Source organism: Castanea sativa, chromosome 12 (genome assembly GCF_040712315.1).
Source record: "Castanea sativa cultivar Marrone di Chiusa Pesio chromosome 12, ASM4071231v1".
Lineage (NCBI taxonomy): Eukaryota > Viridiplantae > Streptophyta > Magnoliopsida > Fagales > Fagaceae > Castanea > Castanea sativa.
This window is the reverse complement of record NC_134024.1, coordinates 47,914,684-47,926,237: the sequence shown is the minus strand read 5'-3', so window position 1 is coordinate 47,926,237 and position 11,554 is coordinate 47,914,684. Positions and strand designations below refer to the sequence as shown.

The following is an 11,554-nucleotide window of genomic DNA, read 5'->3' as shown; positions in this document are numbered from 1 at the left end:
TTGATCACAACTAAACTTATAGTAAAATGTATGACCCAACATAGTACTTGGATTGAACTGCCCAGTGGAAATCCTCTCACCAAATCCGATATATTTAAACTTCATTTTTGATAATGAAAGAAGACAAATACTAACCTTAGAATCTACTCAATTGTTGTATCAAATTGTCAACAACAAATCCATATCTTTGTTTGAGGTGTTGATTGCTACTTGAATAAAACACACAAATCTAGAGAGAGAGAGAGAGAGAGAGAGAGATGGATGATTTCCCCCATATACTGCCATATTTATAGATTTAGACATGAGTAGTAATTACAAGTTAGGAGTATCACATATAGGAAACTAAGGGAGACAACTCTTGCTTAAGGACTCGACTGGGCCCAGTCTCATTGGGTTTGCCTAGTCCAAAATTCCTAACATCTCTTGTACACAATGGGCATGAGGCAGCCATTCATCTCTTATGGATCATACCTATTTTTCAAAGAGCTTGTATCTAGTTCCATTTTACAATTAGTATTATATTAGACATGATTTTGCCTATTTCTTTACTGCATTTTTTGTTTTTTGTTACATCGATATTTGAGAGTATTGGATTTGAACCTGGATGCTTTTTAAGTACCGGGTGCATTAGCTGCCTGTTTGGTTGCTATTTTTAAAAAACTACTCTTAAGAAAACATTTGATTACCATGAGCCATCTCCAATAAGTCCTCCCTCTTCCCCTCCCCCTCAAAACTCCTTTACCTGTCATATGCCACCGGTTCCTTCAGGGACATCAGATAAAATTGGGCCAATTTAGATAAACACAATAGCTTGCAATACAAGAACATGTTATGAAAACCCTTCCAACTATAGAGTATAATGCAACTGAATCTAATTATGAAATTCCATGTTGCAGTTTCCTTTCCATTACTGATCATCAGCCAGATGGAATATTCACATCTGCACACATTGATCTATAAATTATATTAGTTAATAATTGCATCCCGCTATTGGTAGTGCATGAATTCAGTATACAATGTTGTAAATAGCAGATAAATTACTGGCAATAGGAACTTCTCTACCAAATTTCTCAAGAAGCTTTTCCTACATGAACAGCTTATAACAAGTTTGAATGTGTTTCAGCTTCAACTTCAGGAGAAAGAATTATATCTGCACACAGGTTCATCCAACTGAAGATGATGCAGATTAATGACTATGATGCATCCAATATGGAATTCTTTATTGGTTTAAAGCAAGAATTTGCTTACCATGAGACAATGAAATCTACCATGATTGACCCTAGAGTGGGTCTTTATACAACAAAAATCAGAACCTATCAGCTAGAACTTTACTGTTAGAACTAGAAAATTCGGTGTTGCTCTTGATTGTAGTTTTCAAGAGGCAGATGTTTAGGGCTCCATATCTTCTAAAGTCGAATAGCCATTGACTTCTTCTTGCCATCCTAGTTGCTGTATGTAAAGAAAATTGACCCCTTCTTTTTTTTTTGTCCAAGCGTATTTTTTTTAAAGCAACAATTTCCCCAGTTCTGATTTCTCTGACCATATAAACTTGAATGCAAAAATACCACAGGGAAAAAAATTCACACATCAGAAAAACCAAAGAACTGAGTTGGCTTATAATCCAGAAAAATCCACACGATTAAGTTTAAGAAAATATCATTCTCTAGAGCATAGAGACAATACAGAAACTTAAAAAGACATGGAAATTATGTAATATCCTTGCATGAAACTTAGTCCCTGCTGCATTCCACACTTAATGAGATAAAAGCTTCATTTTCATTAAATAATATCACAACTCATAGTGCGACATCACAGTTTTAATAGCAAATTACAAATATCTACGAATATATATATTGAAACCATACTACATTGTCCATAACTCAAACCTCACTAAATCACTACAAAATTAAAGAATTATAAACAAAATGGATGAAAAAAACAGAACAACAAAACAAGCAAAAGGGAAGCAAGTTGGGCCCTAATAAGAGGAAAATAATGCATATAGTAAAGGCATTGTACAACTCCCTGACCCACTTTGATCATCTATAATACAACTCCTTCCCTCAATAATAGGTGAAAATGCCAACTTCCCAGAACCATTCACGAAGTAGGTGCAACATGAAAAAATTAATAAAGCATTTCTTATTAATCAAAGAAAAACCTTCAAGCCTATGCTAACAACCCTAAGAATGTAGAAGACAGAGCAAGCACCTGCACCAATGCTGCACCAGCTAAAGCCGATATCACCCCAGTAATATCCATACCCTATACAAGAAGTGTTTTAGGAACAAAAATGGTTACTTCAGCAAATTTAATGAAGATTTGAGAATAAAATTGAAGAAATGTACTCAAACAGAGATTACCGTACTCTTAGCATGAGAAGTAATAGAGATGGAGCATATAGTAGCACATTCATCTTTATTGAAAGTTTGAAACGGCACCACTGTACAGAAATGGCACCAGTGTTTCAGTGTCATAACTATAATCAGAAACAAAATCTGCTTGTCATTTATGTACAGTTTTTCAATCATTATCAACAACATGTTAATAAGAAAGACAAGAAAAGAACTATATAAAAAGCATAGGTAAGGATAAAATATCATGATAATGATTAAATTACTTCTCTAGAACAAGTTGTCCCAACTTTCTTTCTGCATCAATATTTAGGTCCCTAAGAGGGTCAACTTCTACACCACCATCCTGTACAAACATGCCAAACTTTAGGATCACCCCTTCTTTATTTATCAAAAATAAAGTAAAATAAAACTTAACAAAATTTAAAGAAGGAAGGAAACTTTGCAATTAGCAGCAGCCATTTGTTACACAATGTTAGTCTTACTAAGCATAAGCCCCCACAATTTTAAATCACTGAAAGCAAAAGATGCCATAAATTTTTCAATCAGCCATTCAGCCTATTCTATCACCTTTTCTTTTAATGTTATACAATTTGAAATTTACACAGGATAATAATTACTGCCAAAAAGAGAAGGAAAAGAATGCACAACATTCAAATAAATATGGGACTGGTAGAAACTAATTATAAGCCATCTAGAAGTCCTCCATTGCCTATTCTTTGTGTTCTAATTCCTAAAAGTAGAGAAGGAGTGGGGGGTAGATCACCCACATAACACAAATACAACTCAACAAAACACCACGTAACCCTCAATCCCAATAGTTGCCTCACCAGCTAAAGAGAGTGTGTAATAATAGATACCAACTCAATTGTTAATTTTTATTATTTGTTCAGGTTATTCCTACCTTAATGATCTTAGCTACATTCTATATATTCAAAGGTGATGCAATGACATAAAAGCATCATCCTTTTTTGCTGACTTAAATGCATTATCATTACCTTGAGCATTTGGAACCCTTCCTCAAATGTAAGCCGTAGGGTCTGTCGTAGGTACTGCATATATAAAAACTTAAAATTAGATTTAAGATTAAGATGAGCCCAAGAGGGATGCAAAATGGAGATAGTTCCTAAATAGTCCACGAGTATTATAATGGATAAACATAAAGCAATTTTCATAAGCTTCTTGAATATATAGGCACCTAAGAGTCTAAGACATCATATACCAAACAGAATGTTGCAACCCAAGGATTCCAAGATCTTGAAACTCATAATAAATAATTACCTTCAGAGGCTGAAATGGATATTGCCTCCCCATTGCTTCTAGCTCCTTGGCAAAATCATTGTTCAAGGAATCAAACATTGCAACAAATAAGCGGTCCACAACATCCATAACCCACACAAACCACAACATCCAAAAGCGGTCCACAATAAGGAAAATGGACTACATGGCCGGAAATGGCAATAAAAAATAGAACAGAACGCCAAATATATATATACACATATATATTATTCTTTATTAGCAACTCTCCTCTCATGACCTTTGCTGGTCCCCATTATCCCAGGAACCCATTTGCCTAAATCTGCTATACCCATCATCAGTCTCATCAATTTCACCTTTCCCAGCAGGTTGACCTCTACTACTAGCGAAAGAGGTTCTTTATAAAAATGAAGAATAATATGCAACTAGTCCAATACAAGCTAATGGGTTTTCAAGGAAATAATAGCTAACCTCTTGCTCATTAAACTGACCACTATTGCCACAACCACATGCATGAAAATGTAAGAAAGCAGTAAACTTATGAGGTTTTCGAATTCTAAAGTAGGAATTGAAGTTATATAACATGGCAGTATAGTTTGGAATCTGAAAGTAACAAATGTAAAGAAGTAAATAAAGGGAGCAAGTGGGGTTTGCTAACAAAATTCACATACAAATTCAGATGGGGTGTTGACTGTAATGCATTTTATGCTTACGCTGTCTCGTATAGTGTTTGGTATGCAGGGGAGTGGTACTGCATCTCCTTGGTCAGGCTCCTCGCGTTGCTGCAAAGATGAAGTTACAACCAAACAATGGATTAAATGAATTTTAATACCAACCATAACACCAATTGCGAAATTATTCATTATATTAAATGACTTGTCATACCGTGGAGTTAGCCTTGTGTCTTGCTTTGTGACCACCTGTCCCACAAGGAGGTGCTTTTGTTATGCATTTAGGTTGACCTTATGGGGGTGAGTGTAACCCAACTACTTGCTCATTCTCGACATGCACATCTGGTTGTTTTGCTTGACTCCCAACAACTGAAGATCCTACAACTACAGGGGAGGATGGTGTAGCAGATGAAATGTGAGTGAGGCCCATAGTCATGAGATCTGTATGCAGTCCAAAAGTGGGCATGAATGACATGGAGTCACTATGGGGTGGTACATGGTCTATATGACCAATGCTATATGAAGGGGATTGAGTGTGCATGACAGGAGGGGTCTCATTGAAATCAAAGCCGAGATCAAAGGATGGAGGAGTAAGTGAAAGATGAGTGGGGTCAGATAATGTACGTGGGGTGGGTGAAGGGATCTCGGGGTGAGAAGATGCATGAGCAGTGGGTAGAGGGATCTCTAGGTTAGGAAATGCATGAGCAGTACGTGGAGGGATTTCTGGGGAAGGAGATGCATGTGTAGGTGGAGGGAACAATGGGGCAGGAGATGCATGTGGCGGTGGAGGGAAATCCGGCCTATTGACAACCTGATGGGGTGCGGCACGCTGACCATGGCTATGGCTGGTAGGACTTGAGCTTGTGCTTGATCGTCCAGTATCTTCTGGCGCCTCTGGATTTGCCCATCGGTATCTTCCAAGGGAAACTGGGCAGTTATACGGTGAAGGCGATTCACTACTTTAAGTACAGTTGTAATCTGCTTGTACTCAGGATTGCCTACTGCATAACGCGTCAACATCTGCTTGTGATTGGCAACCTGCAAGTAAATAAATACAATTAGTACATCTAACACAAAAATGGTGATACGCAACAAAATTTGAAAAGAAAGGTCAAAGCGATTACCATAATTAGAAGTGCAGTGGTAGTGTGGTCAACAAACCTCCGAGTCACCCTACCGTACCAATGGAGTATGGATGAGCAAGTGACATATCACCCTCTAGTCGTGCTCCGTGACATAGTAATTGTGCTCAACTATTCCATACTTGGATATGGCCAATATGTTTGTCCCTCCAATTCACTTTGGTCTTCCCCCTCAGGTCTATGGCATGAAGGGCGTCGTCAGTATCAACATTTGGGGGAATTTCTTGTACCATCCTGTAGATGCTCATTTTCTTTTGGGAAGCCCAGCAAAAAGAAGGAGCCCAACAACGTGAACAGAAGGGAGTTGGATAGAAGAGCCATTTAACCCAAGCGGCAGGAATAATAGATCAAAGGTCCATAAAGCAAACAAATGGACCTTAAGGAAGCAAATGGGCCTAAAAAGACCTGGAAAGAGAGAAGTAGCAAACCCATGGGCAGTATGGATGTAGAAAAGTGAGAATGGATCATAGCTACCACAGCAGACCCAAAGTAATGTAAGTAAAGAAAGTAAGGGGTAATGGAGAGTCCATAGGCCCTAAGGATGAAGTATAAAGTATTTGGGCCAGGGAAGTCCAAGAAGTTAGTAAAAGCCCATGGGAAGCATAGATTTAGAAAGGGCTGAGGATGCCCCAAGAAAGTAAATGGGTCAATGATGCCCAAAAGGAAATAAAAGGGACACGGGAGCCTGCAAGTAATGTAGTAAAAGGCCCAATGAGTTTATTGGGCCATTAGAAAAGAAATAAATAGCAAGTTCAAAGAGACCTAACAACTTTGGGTCAAATAACATCACGACAGGAATGACAGAATGATGTGGCAAGAAGTAACAGCAAGACCGTAAGAGTAAGGCACGGAGAATGGCACAAAGAAGCTCACAATCCGGCAAAGCCCAGCCCCTAAGGGGACAAGCCATAAAGAATGGGAAGTCAGGAGAGCAGCCCACACCATAAGAAGTTAAGAACAAATAGCAGAATGGGCAGACAGACCTCCAGACCGCAGCAAACGCATGAGCAGTAGGCAGATTTTGGACGAACATCGAAGTGAAGCACACACAAGGCCCAGACACCACCAGCTTGTACCCAGCTAATACAGGAAGTGGTGGGTCATAGGTTAAAGGTAAGAGAGCATGGTCTGGTGGTGGGGAGAGGGGAAAACCTATTTTCGCGGTTCCTGTTCAAGTTCTTTTGGGGGAAGTGTGCTGCTGGGATGACATACCACCCAAAAGAAGTAAAGCTGAGTTGGAACCACTAGGTGCATGCCATGAGGGACGGAGAGAGAGAGAGCACTCACACCGTAACAAGTATGAATGCCACAGTAAGAAAACAAACAAAATAGTCTTCTTTGTGTGGTGATGTGGAGTGGCGCGGTCAGTACAGATAAGTGGCACTGGCTGGGTGACTGACCAATCAGTAATGGTCGGCAAGGACACCCACACTAGACAAAGATGGTTAATGGCTAAAATGGTAAAAGCCAACTGTGGCGGGCATTATATAAGAAACCCTTACTGTGCACGGGAAAGGGGACGTCAATAGCAACCTTTAAGGAGAGAATCACAACAACTAAGAAAAAACACCGAGAGATAAAACAAAGAAAAGAAAGAAAGAATTAGAGAAAAACAGGAAAAGCAAAATGGAGAGAGTAGAGTGGCAGACATGCACTGAATAGGTTGATTCCCTCTCTCCCTCTCAAACCCATGTTCTCTACTAACAACAAAGGACTTCTCTGGACATAATTCATTTAGGCTCGCTCCCTCAAAGCAGTTAATTTCTTCCTTGGAGAGATTATCCGCATTGAGGAAATGGCTTCCTTCTTGACTTAGACTCTGTAACGTAGCTTGACGTGGCAGACTGATATTTCGCTTGACTCAATAAGCTTATTACTACCTCTTTTGCATTTATCTAATTATTTTTTTTTTCATAAAAGAAGCATTCCTTGTCAAAGGCCATTATTTACTTTTGTATAAATAGTGAACGAATCTCTATTATTGTCTTTATTATATTTGCCTGTGGTGGTTACTATAACAGCTCTAACTACCATGGGCATGTGATAAAAAAAAATCTTGACAAACAGGGCATAGTTTGTGCACAAGCCAGACCAAGGTGGGTTGCAATTGGATCGGTCCCAACTCCCTGATCCAGAACACTTTGGGTCTAGTATGGCAGAAGGCAGCCCAGCCCAACATTTACAAAAAATACTCACCACACATCTTAAACTGACGAACAACATGGTTTGATGTATGTTTCTCTACTAGCCAGAAACATACAAGCAGCACCCTCACCATCCACACGTCCCTTCCTGCGAAACAGAACGCAGGCAGGTGGCCTAATTCGGCTTCATATGGTTGCCACACCACCTGAAATAGCAAAAAAAAAGGGCAGCACATTATGCAATGTTCCCTTATTTTTTACTATGATCTAATTTACAGTTATAACATTATACATTAGTCATAAACATTAGAAGAAACACAATTTGGGTACCTAGTTGGGATCCATAGAATCTAGAAGCTGATGGTACCGGACCAAACAAATTTCGGCGGGGCTATTCTTTGTGCTCACGACCCACACGGTCCTATAATTAAGAAAAATGGAGTCAATATATACTAATTATGCAATCTAATAAAAAAGAAAAAGGAATTGTATGCTGATGGAAGCTTAAAAAAATCCATACTATTTATTTTTCTTTCAAATACTACTACTATACTACATAAGCATCCTTAGTTGTAGAATAATATTTGAATAATGCTAAGTTCAATTATTTTTTTTATCAACATAAGTATTTGGGAACAAGTAGGTCTAGACTGCTTTATCCAAAGACATAAATTCAATTGGTGAGAGAAAGGGAGAGAGAGAGAGACTATAATAAATAAATAAAAATTTGTTCATCATTCAATTATTATAATTTTGCTGGCATGCTAGCTCACAAAATAATGATTACTTTTTTTTTTAGTAAAATAATGACTACTTCTTATAGACTCGCAAGAGTGAAAAAAAAAAAAAAACTTTATTTTAATTCTTTTCCTTATCTATAGTCGTGGAATTCAATTAATTTCTTTCTTATGCTATTTATCCACAAAACTTAGCAAAATTATTCTAGCAAAGATGAGTTATGAAAGAAACAAAAAAGAAGAAGAAATTGAAAGAAAGAATCTAATTAGCAAAAAATAAATTTGAGAAAGAGATACAAGCTTTGTATCATATATATCGCCCATTCTTCCTACAATATCCTAATTGAGAACTTCCCATTCATGAAGCGTTGTATCGTATATAGTTGAAAGGAAAAATTAATAAGATACAAGCTTCATTATCTCAAATTAGATAGCACCGGAACAGTTAATACTTGGAATTGAGAATTTGAAACAATCAACAACAATAAATGATGGGTAATCGTAAATTTAACATTACATACCACTAAGTTTATACCAATAAATGATTATCTAAACATATGATTAGTGGTGGAGCTAGAAATTAATAACACTTTTATTATACATCAATTATAACATATGACCTTAGTGGTTGTAAAACAATATATAAAAATAAATAAAAATCCTATTAACTTTCAAAATTTAAGGAATATCAAGGTTAAAATTTTATTTTCTATTTCTAACAATGTGTCATGTCATTTAAAATTATGGACCCATTTCAAATAGAGAGAATCGGTCAAGGAAGAGACTTACTTAATGGACAATGGAGAAGGTGCTAATGGTGGGCCATATGCATCATCTGGTGGGAGGTCTATCATTGGGCACAAAAAAGTAAAACTGACCCATGCCAAATACTGAACCAGTATCAAGGCTCCACCAATTTGACTAACACCTCTGTCGGTTACCGTGCATAACTCTTTGTACAACCATTCAAGGCAAGCGCTCCCCCAACTATACTGAGGTGGATTGCAAAGGTCCCTCAACATCTGCAACCACATCGTATGTACCCTATCGCTAGACTTGTCGGTGAAAACTGTGTCCCCTAGGAGTGCTAGAATATAACACCGTGCATACTGATGCACAACAACCTCTGCTACACCATCAGGCACCCCTTGGTCAAATTTTTTGAGTAGCTTGTTAATTTGGATCCTTTGTCCTTGAAACACCATAGGATTAGTAACAATTCCAAGCATATTCTGACATTCATGAGCCTACCCAAGTCACAAGTTCCAACAATTGCCTCACCTCGATTAGAATCCCTAAAAGAACCTCCACATCCTGTAATGTGATTGTCATCTCACCATGTGGCAAGTGGAAGGTGTGGGTTTCAGGCCGCCATCGGTCAACAAAGGCCATTATCAAGTTATGATCAATCTTTCTAGATGGGGTCCCATGCAGCCCCTCTAATCCAACTCTCTTTACAATGTCGAGGATGCGATCATCCACCATCGGACTTCATTTTTGGAACTAGTCATTACAACCATGGCATTTTAGTGCCCCCGGATCATGCACATGATAGAACCATGGTCATGAGATGCAATATGCCATAACCTTTGTATATATGATTGTAGCTATTGTTCCCAAAAAAACAAAGATAAAATGGTTATCATGGGAAATTAAAATATCATCCAAAAAAAAGCAACAAAGGGAGAAAATAAAAGGATGCAATGTACTTGATACATTTGTTTTTAGTCGTTTATCCTTCTACTTATCCCGTGCATGCTATTGTGTAAACAAAGGGAAGCAACAACCATGAAAAGCACGGCAATAGGGGCAACATAAAACATTTCAAAGAGCATGAAGATTTAGAATCAAAGAATAGAGATAAATTTTCCTAAATGAGCTTTTCTCTCTTCATCTCTCTTCACTCACTCTGTTCTTTCTTTCCTATTTTGATTTGAATTCTCATGTGAGTTTTTATATTCGTTTTCAGCGGTTCAGCCTAATACCAGGATATGAATACCAAGGCTTGAAGCAGAACAAAGCAAGGAAGAGTGGGATAAGCAACCAATAGCAAGCAAGAATCAAAAGCAGCCCGAAACAGCAAGCAAGGTAAATGTATAATTGTATACTAACCACCAGCCAATTAATTTTTGTGTGATATTTCCTCTTTGTTGTACACATATTGTTTCTCTCCTAAATGCATATTAACACACACAAAACATAGAGCATACTGATTCACATTTGAGCGCTGACTGTTACATACCAGTGTGTGCGGAGTGTGTTTGTCACGCCAGCTGATTTCAAGTATAATTTTGAAATTGTTGATTCCAAAATTATAATTTAAGGTTGTGTGTCAGTATGTGTGCAACAAACCTTACATACAACAGAAAAAATCACTCTTCCACATACAAATTGGCAAAACACATGCACACCACACACACACACATAATAAATCTTAAACCCATCACACACTTTCAGACACCCTATTCAAACCAAGCTAGTTCACAACCATACCCATACAAAAATCCACACGTTCCAGAAAAAAAACACCCAAACTTAGTTGCCTAGGACCTCCAATCTGAGAGAGTTGATCAAGAATAGGGTATATGGGCATTTTAGAGAAAATAGACTTAGGTTGGGTTCAGTTTTTAGAGTGATGCCTGATCTGCTAAGTCCAACTCCAACCCATTCCGAAAACTGATGTTTAAACACAAAATCCTATTTTAAATAAATCTCAACCCATTCACTCAACAAGTTCCTCACACTAATCCTATTTTACTTTTTAAAATTTTGAAGTGGGGAATGGCCAAATGGGGACCCAAAGAGCTTAATTTCAACTAGACCTTTGTGAAAATTTCTATCATGCCAGCTATTCCTTTTTTCAATCCCATCTTGGAGATTTTGACAAGTAATGGGAAGAGTATAAAGTATATGTAATTTGCAAATTTATTTTTTTATTTTCTTTATGTCCAAGGTTTTTTTTTATCCCTTACTAGAAATAGAAAATGAATTGAATTTGACGTGTTTTTTAATAAAATTTTTTGTTGCGCTAAGCCACTGAAATTGAAGAATACATGATAGGTGGGCTTTGCACCCAATATAACCCTATCTAATTTACCACTAGTTTTGATGAGATATAGAGGCCCAATTAGTGATGGGCATGAATCTGTGTAACCTTTATGTAAGGTTGTGCAGCAATCAACTAATCTAACTCAACCCAATTAATGGGCATGATTATGCCTTCAAAGCTAGTAATACCATTGACAAACT

The 11,554-nt window shown here is 37.6% G+C and overlaps 1 protein-coding gene across 5 annotated transcripts; it reads right to left on the bottom strand.

The window, feature by feature from the left end:
* Positions 1-1,488: 1,488 nt before the first annotated feature.
* LOC142621380 (aspartate--tRNA ligase 2, cytoplasmic-like) lies at positions 1,489-4,623 on the bottom strand. 5 transcript variants are annotated; one of them, XR_012841763.1, is made up of 7 exons: positions 4,497-4,623; positions 4,325-4,393; positions 3,636-3,673; positions 3,353-3,406; positions 2,621-2,700; positions 2,369-2,443; positions 1,879-2,265 (listed from the first exon to the last, which is right to left on the bottom strand). XR_012841763.1 is itself a non-coding variant. In XM_075794698.1 (6 exons), exons 1-4 carry the CDS (start codon positions 3,762-3,764, stop codon positions 2,419-2,421), a joined length of 288 nt encoding a protein of 95 aa, XP_075650813.1. In that variant the 5' UTR covers positions 3,765-4,221; the 3' UTR covers positions 1,489-1,548; positions 2,212-2,265; positions 2,369-2,418. The 5 variants fall into 5 exon arrangements, 3 of the variants coding, with proteins under 3 accessions (XP_075650813.1, XP_075650812.1, XP_075650811.1); XM_075794698.1 differs by lacking the exons at positions 4,325-4,393; positions 4,497-4,623 and adding an exon at positions 1,489-1,548 and having other exon boundaries at positions 2,212-2,265; positions 3,636-4,221; XR_012841764.1 differs by lacking the exon at positions 3,636-3,673 and having other exon boundaries at positions 4,283-4,393.
* Between the last annotated feature and the right edge of the window lie 6,931 nt (positions 4,624-11,554).

Bases quoted from the DNA above. Each gene is read 5' to 3' on its own strand.
- LOC142621380 (XM_075794697.1), bottom strand. From the start codon at position 3,764: ATGTTGTGGTTTGTGTGGGTTATGGATGTTGTGGACCGCTTATTTGTT. The intron at 3,407-3,635 runs GTAATTATTTAT...TTATATATGCAG, and splicing joins ATCCATTTCAGCCTCTGAAG to TACCTACGACAGACCCTACG. The intron at 2,444-2,620 runs GTAATTTAATCA...ATTTCTGTACAG, and splicing joins GGACAACTTGTTCTAGAGAA to TGGTGCCGTTTCAAACTTTC.